This window comes from Rattus norvegicus, chromosome 19, assembly GCF_036323735.1.
Source record: "Rattus norvegicus strain BN/NHsdMcwi chromosome 19, GRCr8, whole genome shotgun sequence".
Classification (NCBI taxonomy): domain Eukaryota; kingdom Metazoa; phylum Chordata; class Mammalia; order Rodentia; family Muridae; genus Rattus; species Rattus norvegicus.
In genome coordinates this window covers 40,230,682-40,250,123 of record NC_086037.1, presented here as the reverse complement: position 1 = coordinate 40,250,123, position 19,442 = coordinate 40,230,682, and the positions used below count along the sequence as shown (strand labels likewise).

Here is a 19,442-nt window from a genome sequence, read left to right as displayed (position 1 = left end):
ATTTCCAAATTCATAAAGAGAGAGACCTGAAAGTAACAGTCAACAGCGTTTTGTGTGTGGTGCTAAGATCAAACCCAAAGTCTCCAGCGCACTAAGAAAGCTCCAACCCCTAGCCACCCTCTTTCTTATATTTTATTACATTTATTTATTTTCTCCATACCCGTGTCTAGTCATCTGTTTGGGGTGACAAGCCTGTGGAGATCAGAGGACAACTTACAGAAAATAGGTTCTCCTTCCAACATGTACCCTCCCCACAGCTTCTTGTAAAGCATACAAGTGTCCAAGCACTGGGACATACATTTGCATGTATACATACAGTCCCACTAACTAACAAATACGGAAGCACAAATATAGAACTATCCCCCAAAGCCCTACATTCTCCCCGTCCCTCCCTCCCTCTTTCTCCCCAACTCCCCCTTCCTCTCCCACGTTTCTCCCCTCCCCCACCCTGAACTTTATAGATCGGAAAACCAAGGCACTGAGGACTGGAGGGACTTGCTGAAGATGGCAGCCCCTCCTGACTCCCGGGAGAGGCTAAGGCCGGGCGCCCCCTTCTGGCCCAGCCCTATAAGATGGTGTGGGGCCGCGGCGGCGCGCTCGGGGTGGGCACGCGCCTGATGTAACCATGGCACCCTCTTGGCACGCGCGGCCCGCGCGCGGGGAAGGCGGGGCGGGCGCGTTGCCATGGTGCTGGCCGGCCTCCTGAATGCCGCATTGTTCACAGCGGCGCCCCGGCTGGGCTGTCCGGGACCCACCCGGACCCACCCGGGCTGGCCTGGAGAGAAGGAAAGGCAGCAGGGATGCAGTGAAACGAATATGGAGAGACAGTGGTAAAGAGAGAAATACAGAGTTAAAGATAGGAAGAGGTGGACAGAGAGATGTACAAGAAAGATTTAGGGATGGGAGTCACCGACAAGAGAAGGTGGAGTAGTAAGGGAAAGGGGACAGACCAACTCGGTGACGCGTGTAAATCCTGCAGGAGCAGCTGAGGCTCGTGAGTGTGAGGCCAGTGTCAGTTACATGTCAGGACCCTGTCTCTTAAAAAAGCGAGGAGGGGTCAGTGGGAAGTAGCTGAGGTGGGCAGCTCAGTCGGCCAAGTGTAGAGAGACATGTGGACCTGAGTTTGACTCCCCAGTACCCATGTACAAAACTTGACAGGCATGGAACACAGGCTCTGGGGGATGCCTTCCAGGCTCAGTAATAGACTCTGCCTACAAAAAAAAAAAAAAAAAGTGGAAGGCAAGTTGGGCATGGGGGTGAGCATCTTCAGTCCCAATACAGGCATCGAGAGCATTGTAAATCACAGGCTAACTGGGTCAACACGGTGAGTTTCAGGTCACAGAAGGCTACCAAGCTCCACCCAGCCTGAGAAGGGAAGAAACGGAACAGTTGAGGAAGACAACTGAGATCAATCTCTGGCCTCCACACACGTGTGCATGCACACACAGAAGCACATACATGTGTATACTAGAGAAGGGGGCAAGCGGGAGTGACAGCCATGGATGGAGAAAGCAATGTTTAGAATCCAAGAGGAAGGGATGGAGAGATGAGAGGGGCTTCCAGGAGGAAGGGTAGAGGGAGAAGACCAAGCAGACAGAGACAATAAGGGAGAGGAAAGAGAACAGGGTTTGAACAGTAAAGTGCCAAGACTCAGGGGGGCTTCACTGCTCCTGGATGTGCCTGGCAATCGGGTGAGGTGGGGACAAGACCCTAGGTTAGATGAAGCCAGGTTCAGAGAGAGCTGGTGGGTCTATTCATGGGTTGACAGATGTGGGGCCAGATGTATGCAGACATGAGGAGTGTCCCAAGAGAGGCTTAGAGATTCAGTGCTGATTCCTACTCCAAGTCTCTAGTCCCCACCACCCTGTCCTTGATCCACTGACTCGACTTGATACTCCCAGAATGTCCCCCTTGTCCTGCTAAGAAAGTGTCATTCGTACAGAGACACAGCTTTCCATATACTGCTCCTGACACTCCAGAATGCCTTCCTCCAGGGGCACACACCATAGCCCTTAGAGCGCTTACGGGCATAACCATGGCAATTATAAACACATGACATAGTGCAAGGACTCCTACCCCATGTCACAGTAATGCCTCCCAGACACAGTCCTAGAGAGCACATTGGACCTTGGCATCATCCAAGGGTCAGATAAAATCACACACCTTGTAGCCAAGGATGGTGGTGACATCTGCAACCCCAGCACTCTGAAGGCAGGAGCAGGGAGATCTCTGAGTTCAGGGCAAGATTGGTCTAATAGAGTGAGTACCCAGGGCTACATAGAGACTCTATCAGAAACCCAACGAAACAACCACAACAAAACCTTTAGAGGTTACAGGAACTGTGTCACAAGAGGCCAGACACAGCCTCCTCAAATGTTCAACATCTTACACCCTGTCTGTCCAAGAATCCCTTTTGTAGGACTGTGGAGGGAGGCCCACTATCCAGATTTGAGTTGTGAGAGCTGAGAGGCATCAGTCCTTAGGTGAGATTTGGGATGGAAGAGAAGCACCAGAAAGTTACTCCCAGTCAGTCCCCCTCTAAAAGTTGGGTCATGCAAGTACTTTGTAGACCCACAGCTAGGTCAATCCAGCCGAAATCTAGACCAATGGCGGCCTCTGGTGGTTAAATGTTGTCTCTACACCTATCTTTAGGGGGCAGAGCGACAGGTCCAGGAGTAGCACAAAGCTAAGAGCCCAGAAGTAAGAACCCAGACCTAGAACTCAGTCTATGTAATTCATGTCCTTAAACTCATAATCACAGTATAAGTTCAGGGGGTCATGGTCAGTCTGAGCAGTATGGCAACTGCTTAGAATCCTAGCAAGATTCTTTTATCTAGTACGATAGAGAGCTTTTATCTAGTATATACAGGTTCGATCTCCAGCATCAGAAGACTCTAAAGGGGTTGGGGATTTAGCTCAGTGGTAGAGCGCTTGCTAGGCGCAAGGCTCTGGGTTCAGTCCCCAGCTCCGAAAAAAAGAAAAGAAAAAAAAAAGGACTTTAAACTCCAAAAATCCTGAGATAGAAACATTAGGTCCAAGAATGCAGGACCCAGAATCTAAAACCCAGGTTCACTTTCCAGAATCCAAAAAGACGAGATCCCATTGTTCGAAATTGGAATCTCGAACCGAGAATATAGCTCTAAAAACAGAGAAACCCAAAACAGGCCTCAATATCCGGGAGTCCTGGGTCTTTGTTAGAGCTCTCTGGATTGGAGCTGGGCTGTTAAGAGCAGGCACAGGCGGAAGGGACAGGAGAGAATCTGGGGTGAATATTTACAGCCTCTGCCAGCTGCTGACTACACACACACACACACACACACAGAGAGAGAGAGAGAGAGAGAGAGAGAGAGAGAGAGAGAGACAGACAGACAGACAGACAGACAGATTCATACCTCCACCACACACGCAGTCTATAAGAACTACGGCACTGATACCTTCTGATGCACACACACAATCATGCACACTACAAGAACTCACACCATCATCCTAAGACAAGTGAAGAGACTGCAGAGAAGCCTTGGCAGCTACACAGCCCCTGGAAAGCAGACCCCAGGGATGGAGCCCACTGTGCACCATTCCTCTCTTAGCATACCAATAGACATGCTTACCTGGGTACCCATACATTGTCATAGCCATTTCCTTCTTTCCACCCCACCAAACCTCAGACACACAGCCACCACTCAGAAACAAACCCTGAGATCCCCAATGCTGTGTCCGGACACATTAGGGAAGAACAGCAAAGGAGTCTAGGATGAGTGTGTGTATACTCATAATGTATGAGCACGTGTACACACACACACACACACACACACACACACACACTGCAGAAGAGCTTCATGCCTTGGCAGCTACACAGCCCCTGGGAACCAGACCCCAGGGATGGGGCTCACCGTGCACCCCCTTATCCACCCCAGCCCTCCCCTGCCTGGCCGGCTGGCGAGCTTTAATACAGATGCCAAACTCATAATTGTAACTGAGGGTGACAGGGTCACCTTGAGCCCCAGATGCTCGCACGATGACAGATGGCGTTGGCAAACCTGATTAGCAGCCCCCGGTGCCAGAGCCTGTGGCACCTGCCTCCCCGCCCTTCCCCCTACTCCCCCAGCACTCATTACCCACCCATTACTGGGCCTGGGGGGGCAGCAGTGGGGGCCGACTGGCACTGCCTGGGAGGGCGCAGTGACTCTGCCCCCCCTGGCACCAAGGTTCCCAGCTGGCTCTTCAGGCTGGCAGGAGGTGGGCACAGCTGAGGTGGAGAGATGCGGGCATCTTGTGCCCGCCAGAAAAGGGGTGCCTGGGTTGAGCTGCCAGCTCAGACACTGCATGAGGTTTGCCACCAAGCTCTAGGGACAGGCAGGAGGGCGCTTCCCCCGGCCCCCCAGGGCTCCATGACCCTCCCTCTAGGTCAGTCTTGGGAGCTGGCAGTCAGGCAGGTTCCCACCCCTCTGTTCAGGCCTGTAAGGTCAGGGGTCGAAGCTCCCACGCCGTGCTGTCCCATCTGTTTCCTTGTGGGGGGGCCCTCCTGTTCCCCCTCACCTGGAGCCTTCCTTCCTGAGGCAGGAAGAGGGCCAGGGAGGGGGGGCGCTTGACCAGCTCCCTCCACCCGGCACTGGGGGGGCATTTGGAGGCGACGCTGCCACATGTCTCTGAGTCTCTGCCAGACGGGCCCATCTGCCAGAGCCCTGTTTCCAGCCGCCCAGAGCTAGGCTGCCTGGCTGCCGCACACCCTGCCCCCCAGCTGAAAAGGGAGACCCCCTACCCAGGAAATCCTAGTCAGAAAGAAGCACGCACAGCTGGACTTGGCCAACCTTTATGGTTCCCATGGAATGCCAGGCTGGGCATGAGGCTGCTGCGGGGACTGGGGTGGGGCAATAAGGGAAACCCCAGCTACTGTCTGTCAATGAGAGGCAGCTGCGCACACGCGGGGTCGCCTCTGGTTGGGGCCAGGTTTTCCCAGCAGCTGCTTCCCGCTTGCCTGCCACAGTTTTTTGTTGTTGTTGCTGCTGCTGCTGCTGCTGTTCTGGTGTCCCTAGAACAGGGTCATCTTTGCTGAGTGTCCGGGTTTGGGTGGTGCTGTCGTCGTAGCAGTTGGGAGTGTCTGTCTTGGACACTGAGACGCGGTGCCACCTAGTGGCTGAGAGTGGAACCCCGGGCTGAGGGAGGAGGAGCTCAGCAGGGAGGTGTGCTGCGCGTGCGTGCGTCAGGGCTGTGTCTCAAGCCCTTCCTTTATTCCCCTCTCCCGAAAAGTGACAGTGCTTCAACAGCTTCGGTTTCCTCATCTGTAAAATGACTCGTGGTGAAATTCTACCTTGTGAGACTGCTGAGGTTTGATTCCTGAGGATGACATGAGTTAGTGATTGTGGCATGAACGCTCCCTCCTACACAGGGCTAATCAGACACTACAGTTCATTTTCACCTTTTTTTCTCCACATATCATATAAGAATAGAACCCAGGGCTTCATGCATGGTAGGCAAGCCCTCTCCCGCTGAGTTACACTCCAGCCCCACATTCTATGACTATTAGTGGTCTAAACCCATGACTAGGGGACCATGTCTAGCATTCTGGGACCTTCTGGACCTTCCAGCCCTGCTCTCTCGACCTGATATTCGTCACTCAGGTCACGTCTTTCTACTGAGTCTCCTGCTTCTTTCCAAGGTTTGTGTCCTGCACATTCCTCTAGGATGCTCAGCTCACAGCCTCGGGTGGCACTGACACTTCTGGACCAATACAGTGGAAATCCTCACCCGCCGAGGGGAGGCTGATTGGCCAGCTCCACACCACAGTGCCACCGATGTCCAGCGCCTTCGAGATGGCACACAGCTGTTGCAGAGGACTACAGGACTGGGATCTGAGCTGGGAATGTAGAAGGAGGAACAGTGGCCAAAACAGAGATGGTTAAGGACCCGGGCACTCGTGCAACCAGGCCTGGAGATCACCTGCAAACAGAGACAGGAGGACAGTCAGCACTGTGGAGTCTAGGGTAGAGGGATGAGAATAATTTCAACCACTTCTACTCGGACAGAAAGATACCAGGGTGCTGAAGGCCAATGGCCTGGGGGTCAATTCTGATTCCCCCTCCTAGTTTGTGTGGCCTGCAGCAGCTTACTCCACCTTTCCACACTCTTGCTTGCATAAAATCTTCTAAACGCAAGGCTGGTGAGCTTCATGAGGTGATGTGGTGCAAGCATGGAGACCCCAGTGGTCACGTAAAATGGGACCCCTGGGAAGGTGAAGATGGGAGGCCCCCTGGGGGCTGCTGGCTGTTGGGTTCAACCTAGCTGAATTGGTAAGCTCTGGGTTCAGTGAGCTGCTGGGTTCAATTCCCAGCACCCACTTGGCAACTCACAACTTCTCCATTTCAGAGGATCTGGCACCTTCTTTTGGGCACCAAGCATGTGTGTAGAACGCAGACATACATGCATGCATGCAAAATGCCCATAGATTTGATTTTATTTACTTGTTTATTGTTTATTTCAACACAGGGTTTCTCTGTGTAGCCGTGGCTGTCCTGGAACTCACTCTATAGACCAGACAGCCCTGAACTCAGAGATCTGCCTCCCAAGTGCTGGGATTAAAGGCACGGGCCACCTTTGAATTGCCTGACAATTTAACTCTTTTAAGAAGTTAAAAGAGCAGTTGGGGACACTGAAGCCAACTGCTGTCCTTGACACACACGTGAGCCTATACACATACTCCCAAACAAAACCATCCAAAATTAAACTAGAAGGCTGGGTCTGGTGATGCAGACATCGCAGCCAGTCCAGAGGCCAAGATAAGGGGATCTCAAGTTCAAGACCCACGCAGGAAACTCACTGAGACCCTGGGTCAAACAAAATAAATAGAAAAATCGAGCTGAGGGCATAGCTCAGGCATAGAGCACTTGCCTAGCATGTCTGAGGCCCAGGTTCCGTTCCCAGCACTACAAGAAAATAATAAAAATCATATTGGGGGTGGAGGGCTAGAGCTGGCTCATCAGTTAAGAGCTGCGCTTGCTGTTACAGAAGACTTGGATTCTGTTCCCACATGGTGGCTCATAACTGTCCAGAACTCCAGCTCCAGGGACCTGACACCCTCTTCTGGCTTCATATTAGGCACACACCAGGTATACATGCAGTAGACAAAACATACACATGAAGATATTTTCACTTTGGGGGCTAGAGAGATGGCTCAGAGGTTAAGAGCACTAAATCGGTCTTCTAAAAATATTTTAATTTTTTAAAGTCTGGGATGGTTATTCATACCTGTGGTCTAAACATTTGGGAGACTAAAGCAGGAGAATTGAGTTTGAGACCAACCTTGGCAGCACAGTCATCTCTATGCAACGTGGGCTATAGTGTGAAACGCTATGTTTTTATTGTTTTAAATTAATTTGTCACAGGTGGGGGGGGTTGTATGTCAAGGTTCCCATGTAGAAGCCAAGAGACAAACTGTGGGAGTCAGCTCTCTCCTTCCACTCTGTGAGTCCCGGGAATCAAACTCATTGTCAAGCTTGCTGACAAGTTTCTTTAGCCACTGAACCATTTCTCCACCCTCTGAAATGCTTTCTAAACACACACACACACACACACACACACACACACACACACACACACACACACACACACCTCGCACACACTCAGGTCAGCAAAATAGCTCAGTAGGCAAAGGCACTTACTGCCAAGTCTGACAGTGAAGGAAAAATTGTCACAAGCTATCTTGTGCCCTTCACACTTGGACCATGGGACACACACACACACACACACACACACACACACACTCATACTCATAGGTAAGTGAAATTACCTGGCGATAGTGGCACACACTTTTAATCCAAGAGGCTGGCACATCTCTGGGTTAGAGGCCAGCCTGAACTACAGAGTGAGTTCCAGGTTGCAGAGAAACCTTGTCTTGAAAAACCAAAAATGGGGTTGGGGATTTAGCTCAGTGGTAGAGCGCTTGCCTAGCAAGTGCAAGGCCCTGGGTTCGGTCCCCAGCTCCGAAAAAAAAAAAAAAAAAAAAAGAAAGAAAGAAAAACCAAAAATAATAAAAGGACAAGAGAGATGGCTTGGCAAATGCATGCATGCACACATGTTAAGAGCACCCAGTTAAGAATGCTAACTGTTCTTTCAGAGGACCCAGGTTCAATTCCCAGCACCTACATGGCAGCTCACAACTTTAATTCCAGGATCCAATACCTTCACACAATCAGACAGGCAGTCAGAACAACAATGTACATAAAATATAAATACATTTGGGCCAGGCACGGTGGTACATGCCTCTAATCCCAGCTCTTCAGAGTCAGAGGCAGGAAGATCTCTTTGACTACAAAGTGGTTTCCAGCATTGCCAGGGCTGTTACACAAAGAAACTCTGTCTCAAACACCCAATAAATTAATTAAAATGTAAGTATAGTTACATTTTTTTGAGACAGGGTCTTACTATGTAGCCCTAGCTAGATAGAATTTGCTGTGTAGACCAGGCTGGCTTGGAACTCCCAGAGAAATATCTTCTGCTTCTCAAGTGTTGGGACTAGAGGTATACATCACCATGCTAAGAATAATAAAGAAAAAATTAAAAGGGAAAAGAAGAAACCACCTGAAACTTTCAAAGGTTTTTGTTCCTTGTAAGAAGTTTCATGTAGCCCAGGCAGGCCCCAAACTCATTCTTTAGCAGAAATTGGCCTTGAATTCCTTATTCTTTAGCCTCAGTCCACAACGTGGTACTCTATTCATTCCCACAGCTCTGGGTTCCACTCCCAGCTCTGGAATTAAAAAGGAGGCCGGCCCTGCCCCCACCATGCTGTCCCTGATAAACCCAGATTCATTCTGTCTTCCCCGTGGTGATGAGGCCAGTACTAATGTGTCCCTGTTTCCAAACGAGGAAACAGAGGCTTGGGGCTGCCTGAGATTACAGAGCTGCAGGGAGGCTGCCAGGCTACAGTGTCTTGTGCCATCCGGGGCCGGTGCAGCTCTGGGCTCAGCAGTGAGCTAGAGTCCAAGCCAAGTTTCATCCTGCTAGGTCAGCCATTGGCGGGTGGCAGAACTGGAACGTGGGGTGGGTATGGAGATGTGTGTAACCCCGGGATTCAGAAGCTGGGGATCACAAGTTCCAGGCCAGCCTGAGCTATTTGGTGAGACTTATCTTGAAAGGAAAAAAAAATAGATTTGGGGCCAAATTGGTCAATCCTGGTCTCCTAAATTCCCGGGTTTGATAGGCAAATAGCAAGCCAGGGATTTGGGGGAACTGATGCCCTACTGAGCATGGCTAGAAGCACTCTGTGTGAAGCCGTGATATCTACGTTTTAAAGCTAAGGAAAGGGTTAGCGAAGGCAAGCTATAGACACCAACAATAAATCAGGATTTGAACTCAGCACAGAACAAGAATTCCCAAAGCCCTTTTGAAACACTGATTGCAGATATGAAATTGTTTCTTGTTTGGGCTGCCCTACAGCCCACGAGAAGCGTGTGCTACTAGTCATTCATTCGTTTGTTCGTTCATTCGTTCATTCATTCAACATGTCCACTGTGTGGCTGTCCCTGTTGTAGGTCTTGGGGACAGGAACATTAGAAGGGAAAAAAATCAGACAACCTCTCCCCTGAAATGGGAGCGTAACTCAGGATGAAGAGCACTTGTCTAGGATACTTGAGATCCTGGGTTCCAACTCTAACACCACCAAAACTGGGCTGCTGGTTCATACCTGTAATTCCAGCATTCCGGAAGTAAGGGCAGGAAGATCAGAAGTTTATTAAACCAGCTCAAGTTGCATAAGACTTTAGCTGAAACATAACAACTATAGACAGACAGACACCTCTGCTCCAAGATAGGTGTGGTGACTCACACCTATGATCCCAACAGAAGGACTATCGAGTTAGAGGGCAGTCTGTGGTCCACAGTCCACAGTCCGGTACAAATTAGCAAACCCCCTGTCTAAACATACACACACCACACACACAAGAAAGCACGCAGTGTGCCAGGAGTGAAGGGATGAGTGGGAGGAGACCAAATTAGGGAAGTCAAAGAATGCGGACCCTTGTGGGCTCTGGGAACAAGGACTTTTGTTTAGAGGAAGGTTAGAGTCATGGGTGTTTGGAGGGGAGCCAGGGACATGGACCTGTCAATAGCTTCTTCCTTTCTTCCGGGCTGCCAAATAGGAAAACAGAATCAGCAGCTGGACATGTTGCTCAGTGGGTAGCGTTTGCCTCACAAGCATGAAGCCCTAGGTTCCTTGAACCAGGTTGACTGCACATACGAGGCGAGGTCCGAAGTGGAATATTTTGTTGTTGTTGTTTTCTTTTGTTTGTTTTTGGATTTTGAGCCAAAGAGTCTCTGTGCCACCCTGGCTGACCTGGAACTCTGTAGACCAGGCTGGGAGAATGGAATCTTTAGTTACATAGTTTCAGCCTACCCTACATAAGTTCAGCCTTACCCTAAGAGAAGTCAACCTGTGCTATAGGAACCCATGTCTAAGAGTATCTAAGAGAGAGAGAGAGAGAGAGAGAGAGAGAGAGAGAGAGAGAGAGAGAGAGAGAGAGAGAAAGAGAGAGAGAAGAGGAGGGGAGGGGGAGGGGGAGGGGGGAGAGGAGAGGAGAGGAGAGGAGAGAGGAGAGAGGAAACCAACCGCACAAGTGGAAAACCATTTGCCCCATTTGATAAGGAAGAAACCAAAAGTTCCTAGGCATTTAGATGGAAGATTCAGGACTTGATTGCAAATCTGCCTGGCCATATGACCTGTGCTCTGCTGGGAGTCCCCTCCCCGCCCCTACTGCTACCACCACCACAGACCTCAGCGTCACCAAAGATACCACCACCACCACCACCACCACAGACTCACCTGAACAAAGGGCAGAGCCTTACAAGTCTCCTGAAGCAGTTCCTGTGGCGCCAAGGGCAAAGGCACACCAGCAGCCACACTCTGCCCTCCCTGCGGCTCACCTGTCCCCTGCTGTTTGTTTTGCAGGCCCAGGAAGGCCTTCCAGCTACCTAGGGCAGAGATGGGCACCAGGGGATCCAGAGTCCGGCTCTGATTGGTAGCGGCCCAGGACTGAGCAGGGGTAGCTGGGGCCCTAGGTATCCCTGAGCCTGTGGGCAGCCAGGCCCCACTGAGCAGACCCAGCAGCGTGGTTAATTGGCCACGGAGCATCACTTGGCCGTGCAGTCGTCTGTCTGTCCTTTCTGTCTTGGAATGGGCTCAGGGTCCTGCGCAGTGGACCCTGCTGTCTAGTGTGTGAAGTCTGGGCTCTCCCAGACCTGCTTTTTACCTCTGTCCCCTCCTGAGGAGCCTGAGAGGTGTTTCTGGGAGCTCTCAGCAGGGAAGGGAGGGAAGCTGACCTGGCCATCCCACAGCTCCTCCCAGCCTGCTGAGAGTCCCTAGGAGGGGGTCGGGGTTGGGGGCGCTGAGCCTGCTCCGTGGGGACCATGAGAGTCAAGGAAGTCAGGTCCAGGACAGCAGCTAAGGGTCCTTTGAATCCTCGAACCCCATTCATCCACTTAGTGACATTGCACCCTTCGGTGCTGCCCTGCAGTTTCTTGGCTGTGCACCTTCATGAAAGGCCCATTAACCACCCTGGGCTTCATCCTCCTCTTCTGTAATAGGATGCTAGCAACAGCATGGGATACAACCTCAGAGGTTGTACTGGGGACTCAGAGAGACCTGAAAACACATGCCGATGCACATGTCTCGTGAACCCATACATTTTTCTGAGGAGGGAGCTTCTATGAATTATAAGCAGGAGCCCTGTACCCAAAAAATAGTGAATTAACTGGACTCCTACTGTCTTACTGGGTGGGGCCGAGACAAGACCTCCTGCTTATGTAGCTCAGACAGACCGTTATCTTGAGCTTCGTCCACCTCTGTCTCCTGAGATCAGAGATTACAGGTGTGGGCCACAACTCCCAGATCTGTCATCCCAACACATAACAAGCTGAGGCAGGAGGATCAGGAGTTTAAAGGCAGCCTGGCTAAAGAGTGATCTTGTTTCAAAGGAAAAAAATAGTAAAATGAAATAAATTTTAGAAGGTCAAGGTATGGGTTTCTGATACCTGGGCAGTCAGGGAAGACCCCTCTCCCCCCCAGAAGGTGACACTTTTACAAAGACCTGAGATGCTGATACAGGCGATGGGAACAGAGCGGTGGGAAGTACACAAAGGACTTGAGATTGCATCCCAGGCTTTGGGCCCTCGAGGCGCCTGGGGGGTCTGATCCAGCCCTTGTCGGTGCATCTCACACCCAGGTGAGGAGCAAGGCCCAGCGGCAGGAGCGTGAGAAGCTACGACCTGTGTCTTTCCCGCGGCGCGCTCGCCATCTGGCGGCCGCTCCCGGGACTGCGTGGCCGCTGCACCCTGGACACCAGCTTTCTCTGCTGCTCCCCAATCATCCTTTCTGATGTCCTCCAGGCAACCTACCAAAAGCTGCTGCTTACCCCAAACATTGCAGTGGCCTTGACCCTTTCTCTGCCAGAAACCCCACTTCTCACTCCCACCTCACTTCTTCTTTCTGGATGAGCGCACTCACCTCACCTCCCATTTTCTCCTTTGCTCCTCACTACAGCACTTCTGTCAGGTCAAGGCCCTTTGCTTACTCCCCTCCAAGGTTCCCATCTCCCTTCTGGAGCAGTCTAAAGACCTTTCCAAGTCCCACCCAATCCTGTACGGGGACCTCCATGATCTTTTCAACCTCGCCTACCCATTCTCTCCCCCACTTCCCCACCCTCTTTTCTCACTCTAGCCAGAGTTTCACCAAAGTTTCCAAGCTTCTCAGGCAGAGTTCCGCAATACCTTGCGGCTACCCAGCTGGCCTTCTGTACCCACAGATAAGTGATTTCAAGGATTCAAGCCACCCCAGTCTGAGGACTTTGTAATCAGGTAAGGCTATCAAATACAAGTGTTTAAACACAACACCAGGTACATTAGGTTTTCTGCCTTCTACAGTTTTGTTTCTTTTTTTGTTTTTTTGTTTGTTTGCTTGTTTGTTTTTTTAGTTTTTAGTTTTTTTTGAGACAGGGCCTCTTTATGTAGCCCTGGCTGTCCTGGAACTCACTATGTAGACCAGCTGACTTTGAACCCACAGAGATCCTCCTACTTCTGCCTCCTGAGTACTAGGATGAAAGGTGGGCACTTCTACTCCCGACTACACTAAGCCACTTTATGGAAGTGGCTTGTGCACCCAGGGCAGCTGTTTTCAACCTGTGTGTCACAATCCCTTCAGGGAATCACATACCAGGCATCCTGAAGAGCAAATATTTACATTACAATTCATAATTAGCGAATTTATGAAGTATGAAACAGCAGCGAAATAACTTCATGGTTGGGGGTGGTGAGACAACATGCAGCAATGTATTAAGTGTCTAAAGGGTCGCGGAATTGGGATGGTTGAGAATCACTGACCTAGGGCTTTGGAATCCACAAAGCACCGGGAACCCATCCCCTTCAGAGAGGTACAAGAGGACGGGAGTAAGACTGAGGGTACTAGCAATGTCTGGCCAATTAAGAACTCTTGCTACAGGGCTGGAGAGATGGCTCATCGGTTAAGAGCACCCGACTACTCTTCCAGAGGTCCTGAGTTCAATTCCCAGCACCCACATGGTGGCTCACGACCATCTGTAATGAGATCTGATGCCCTCTTCTGGTGTATCTGAAGACAGCTACAGCGTACTTATATATAATAAATGAATAAATCTTAAAAAAAAAAAGAACAAATACTAGTAATCTCAGGCCAAGGAGATGTCTCAATGGATGCTGTCCTTGCCATGTAACCCTGGAAACCTGTTACATCCTTGGAACCTTTGTGAAAACACAAGGACTGTACCGACCACAAAGCAGTCCTCTGACTTCCAGGTGTGTGTGGTAATGCACACACATATCACTGTATGTGTGGGTGTTTTCCTCTGCCTTATGGTGTGCACCATGTGTGTGCCTGGATCTCCAGGAGGCAGAGTCATGTGATTCCCTGGAACGAGAGTTATGGATCCTCAGAGGTCAGCTTGAGGGAGTCCGTTCTCTCCTTCCGCCGCCATGTGGATTCTGCAGATCAAACTCCAGTCGTCGGGCTTGGCTGGTCCCACCCCTTGATTTTCCTGTGAGCGGGCACTCAACTAAGTGAAGACAAAAGGGTGGAAACAACCCTAACACACTGTCACCCTGGGGAATGCCCCATTGATGGCTCAGGGGGATCAGAGATGCCATTAAGCCTGACAACCTGAGGTCAGTGCCCAGTTCACACACCGTGAGAAGAGGGACAGAATTGCCACGTTCTCTTTGGTTGGAACATGTACACATGCATGTTTGTGGACACACACAAGAAGTAAATATTTTTAAGGTGGTGGTGGCACACCCCTTTAGCCCAGCACTTAGGAAGCAGAGGCAGGGTGGATCTCTGTGAGTTAGATGCCAGCCTGTTCTACAGAGGGAATCCCAGGACAGTCAGGGCTGTTACACAGATAAACCCTCCCTCAAAAACAAAACAAAACAAAACAAAACAAAACAAAACAAAACAAAACAAAACAAAACAAAACAGGGGCTGGAGAGATGGCTCAGTGGTTAAGAGTCCCGACTGCTCTTCCAGAGTTCCTGAGTTCAATTCCTAGCAACCACATGGTGGCTCACAACCATCTGTAAAGAAATCTGGTGCCCTCTTCTGGTGTGTCTGAAGACAGCTACAGTGTACTTATATATAATAAATGAATTAATCTTTTAAAAAAAACCCAAAAAACAAAAAAGACAGGCATTTTTACTTCATACAATGCATATTTTCCATTTTAATTTTAATTGATTTATTCATTTTGAGGTGGTCTAACTTTGTAGCTCTGTCTGGCACAGAACTCACTGTATGGACCAGGTTAGCCTCAAGACCTCTGACTCCCTAGTCCTGAGGTTACAGGTATGTACAACCACCTCTAATTCGTTCCTCCAAGGTCAAACCCTTTTTTTTTTCTTTTGAAGTGTCTGGACAAAAGAAAATTTACTCCTGATCAGGACGATGCACCAGAAGAGCAAACACACAGAGACATGAAGTACATTCAGTTATTTTTTTTTCTATTTTTCGGAGCTGGGGACCGAACCCAGGGCCTTGTGCTTGCTAGGCAAGTGCTCTACCACTGAGCTAAATCCCCAACCCCGTACACTCAGTTTTATTCTGGCTCAGGTGGTGACTTCATCGTTTCCCCATTGCTGGTGTCAAAGGTCAAGCTATTTCAAAATGGCCACAGCTCTTTTTAAAAAGTGTACACTCACATTTTACAGGATGTTAAGACAAAAATGCGATAATCAACCTACATTCATAGGCATAGCTCTTATATTTGACTTTTACAAGCTGAGCAGTAATTGAGAGGCAGAGGCAGGCAGATCTCTTGAGTTCGAGGCCAGTCTGGTTCCAGGGAAGCCAGGGCTTCCTTGTCTCAAAAACAAAACAAAAAAAAAAAGAATAAAATAAAAAATATTTGAATCTTATAGAAGAGCAGGTTTATAGACATGCATTTGAAGTTCTCAGGGTTCTGTGGTATACAGCTGACATTTAACATAAACATCCCTGAATATGCCCAGGTACTGCTCAGGTACAGGCCTCCGACAACAATGAAAGCCTGAGATTCAAGTTGTAAAACAATCCTTAAGGATTTATTTTATTAATTTGCATGTTTCCACCACATGTATGCAGGTACCCTCAGAAGGTCAGAAAAGGTCATTGTGCCCCCAGAGCTGAAGTTACATGTGGTAATAAGACTTTCTGCATGGGTGCTGGGGACTGAACTCGGAAGAACACCACATATTCTTAACCAGTGAGCTATGTCTGCAGCCCATCTTTATTTTTGTCCTGTGTCACCCTGGCAGAATTACTATTAGTTTATTTCCTGGCATATGACTGCAGAAAGAATTCAAAGGAAACTTTTTCTTTTCCATTTAAAAATCATGTATTTGCTGAGCATGGCTGCAGACACCTTTAATCCCAGCGCTCAGAGGCACCGGCTGATGGATCTCTGTGGGTTTGAGGCAAACCTGGTCTATATATCCAGTTCTATGGCAGCCAGAGCTACATAGTAAGATTCTGCTCCTGGTCCCCAAAAAGATAGAAAGAAATAAAAAAAGAAAGAAAGAAAGAAAGAAAGAGAGAGAGAGAGAGAGAGAGAGAGAGAGAGAGAGAAAGGAAGGAAGGAAAAAAGATTTTTTTTACTAGATACTGTGGTGCAGGACTGTAATTGAAACATTCTAGCAGTTGAGGCAGGAAGACTACAAGTTAGCATGTGCTACAATTCTCAAGATTGTGTCTACCCACACACAGACACACACACACACACACACAGACACACACACAGGCACAGACACACACACAGACACACACACACAGGCACAGACACACACACACATACAGGCACAGACACACACACACATACAGGCACAGACACACACACACAGACACACACACAGACACACACACATACAGACACACACACAGGCACACACACACACAGACACACAGACACACATACAGACACACATACAGACACAGACACACACACAGGCACACACACATACAGACACAGACACACATACACACACACACATACAGGCACAGACACACACACAGGCACACACACATATACAGGCACTGACACACACACAGACACATACACACAGGCAGAGACACACACAGACACAAACACACACATACAGGCACAGACACACACACAGGCACACACACACAGACACACACACACATACAGGCACAGACACACAGACACACACACAGACACACACACACACACAGACACACACACACAGGCACACGCACACAGGCACACACAGGCAGAGACACACACAGACACACACACAGACACACACACACACAGACACACACACATACAGGCACAGACACACACAGGCACACACACACAGACACACACACATACAGGCACAGACACACAGACACAGACACACACACACACACACACACACGAACGAAGGCTGAGGAGGTAACTCAGTCAGTAAAGCACTTGTGTTATGAGTCTGGAGTTCCTGCCCGCCAGTGTAGACAAATCTGGGAGCTCTGGGTTTGGCGAGACACCCACTCAGAGCTAAGATGGGGGAAGACAGTGTAGTAGTGCGTGCCTTAAATTCCAGTGCTCGGGACAGAGGCAGGCAGCCTGGGCTACATATCCAGTTCCAGGACACCCAAACTACAGAGAGACACCCCTACCCCCAAAACACAAACAAAATAAGACGAAGGGAGCTAGAGCTATGACACAGAAGAGCACTGGCTGGTCTTGCAGAGAACCAGGGTTCAGTCTCCAGCACCCACATGGTGGCTCTGAACCATCCCTAGCTCCACCCAAGGTGTCCCACAGCCTTCTCAGGCACAAACATGGGCCACATATATACCATATATACACACATACAGGCAAAGCACTTGTACATATAAAGTAAGTCTAAAAAAATAATAATCTAAGCCAGGCAGTAGTAGTGAATGCCTTTAGTCCCAAGCCTCTGGAAACACAGGTAGATCTCAAAGTTCAAGGCCAGCTTTGTCTACATAATGAGTTCTAGGACAGCTAGGGCTACACAGAGAAACCTGTCTCAAAACACCCTGAAATAATAAAATAATACTAATAATACTAATGTCATTATTATTATTATACTTATTATTGTTGTTGTTATTTTAAAAGATCTGGCCCATAGGGACACTTACACAAAAAGACTGATGCATGGTCTCCACATACATGAACACATATAACCCCACAAACAACTGCACATACATAAACAAAAGACTGGAGAGCTGACTTAGAGGTTAAGGGCACTTGGCTTCTATTACAGAGTTCATGCTTGTAACCCTAAAACTGGGGAGGCTGAGACAGAAGGCTCCTGGGGCTCACCTGCCAGCCGAGCTGACTTAATGAGCTCCAGGTCAATTAAAGACCCCCATCTCCAAAAAATGATGTGGATGGTGCCTGAGGAATGACACCCAAAGTTGACCTCTGAGCTCCTTATGCTCAGGTATGAACATATATGCATACAGACAAATCCAATCAATACAGAGAGAGAGAGAGAGAGAGAGAGAGAGAGAGAGAGAGAAGGTTTGACAGTCTAGATCAGTGGTAGAATTTTTTTAATTTATTTATTTATTTATTATATATAAGTACACTGTAGCTGTCTTCAGACACACCAGAATAGGGCATCGGATCTCATTATAGATGGTTGTGAACCACCATATGGTTGCTGGGATTTGAACTCAGGACCTCTGGAAGAGCAGACAGTGCTCTTAACCACTGAGCCATCTCTCCAGCCCCCCAGTGGTAGAATATGTACCTAGCATGTTTAAGGCCCTGCCTTCCATCCTGACCCAGAAATAAAGAAAACAGGAGAACTGAGTTTGGGGGCAAAAATCAGGGGTTGGGGATTTAGCTCAGTGGTAGAGTGCTTGCCTAGGAAGTGCAAGGCCCTGGGTTCGGTCCCCAGCTCCGAAAAAAAAAAGAACCAAAAAAAAAAAAAATCAGAGCATTTGGGAGTTGGAGGCAGAAGGACCAGACATTCAAGGTCAATTTTGGCTTTCTTGGTCAGCATGGGCTACATGAAACCCTATTTTTGTTGTTGTTTTGATGACACAGGCTTTCACTACATAGCTTTGGCTGGCTTCAAACTTAAAAATAGATCTGCTTGCCTCTGCCTCCCTAGTGCTGGGATTAAAGGTGTGCACCAATAAGCTTCTTTTTAAATGTAGCACTAACGGATTGGGGCCGTATAGACGTATAGACGGTTAGGAGCACTGGCTGCTCTTCCAGAGGAATGGAGTTCTCTTCCCAGCACCCACACGATGGCTCACAGCAGTCCCAGGGAATCTGACACCCTCTTCTGACCCTGTGCACACAAGCCCACTCCCCAAATCAAGAAATCAAAACTCTGACACAAGTAAGCCCTACTGTTAATACTCTGGATGCTGCTGCGTCTGCCAACGACCCATCAATGTACGTTAGACTGGTTCTAGCTACTGTCTAGGATGCATTATTAGGGGCTGCACTAGGCAATGACAGATAACACTGGTGTCACTAGTGTCCACATATACAGATCCTCTCCCTCCCTCCCTCCCACCCTTCTCTCCCTCCCTCCTTCCCTCCCTCCCTCCCTCCCCAACCCTCCCCTTCCCCCCTCTCTCCTCTGTCTTGAGAGAGGGTTTGGGTAGCCTTGGCTATCCGGGAACTAGCTCTGTAGAGCAGGCTGGCCTCAAACTCACAGAGCTCCACCTGCCTCTGCCTCCGGAGGACTGGGATTAGAAGCCTGCATCCATCACCATCACCACCATCTTCGTAACTTGGACTTATCTTCCTGTCTACCTCCTGACTGCTTGGATTCCAGGTCCAAGCCACCATGCTCAGTTTCTGTGGTGCTAGTGATCCTGAAACTCCAGCTTCAGGAACTCAATGCTCTCTTTTATCCTCTAAGGGCACTCATACACATCCAAACCCACACAGGCTCACACATAC

The 19,442-nt window shown here is 49.3% G+C and overlaps 1 protein-coding gene and 1 long non-coding RNA gene across 3 annotated transcripts; one reads left to right on the top strand and one right to left on the bottom strand.

Moving 5' to 3' along the window:
• Positions 1-638: 638 nt before the first annotated feature.
• Positions 639-6,152, top strand: LOC134483324 (uncharacterized). 2 transcript variants are annotated; one of them, XR_010060160.1, is made up of 2 exons: positions 639-830; positions 5,682-6,152. It is a non-coding gene; the product is annotated as an uncharacterized LOC134483324 (long non-coding RNA). The 2 variants fall into 2 exon arrangements; XR_010060159.1 differs by having other exon boundaries at positions 5,657-6,152.
• Positions 4,795-19,063, bottom strand: Dand5 (DAN domain BMP antagonist family member 5). The gene is made up of 2 exons (XM_001064979.6): positions 10,811-19,063; positions 4,795-5,937 (listed from the first exon to the last, which is right to left on the bottom strand). The coding sequence occupies exons 1-2, from the start codon at positions 11,117-11,119 to the stop codon at positions 5,692-5,694; spliced, it is 555 nt and encodes a 184-aa protein (XP_001064979.1). The 5' UTR covers positions 11,120-19,063; the 3' UTR covers positions 4,795-5,691.
• Positions 19,064-19,442: the final 379 nt, after the last annotated feature.

What these genes read in the sequence shown, in the direction of transcription:
- Dand5 (XM_001064979.6), bottom strand. Translation starts at nt 11,119, where the DNA reads ATGCTCCGTGGCCAATTAACCACGCTGCTGGGTCTGCTCAGTGGGGCC. An exon ending in AGGCTCTGCCCTTTGTTCAG is followed by an intron (nt 5,938 to 10,810) that starts GTGAGTCTGTGG and finishes CTCTGTTTGCAG; the next exon opens with GTGATCTCCAGGCCTGGTTG.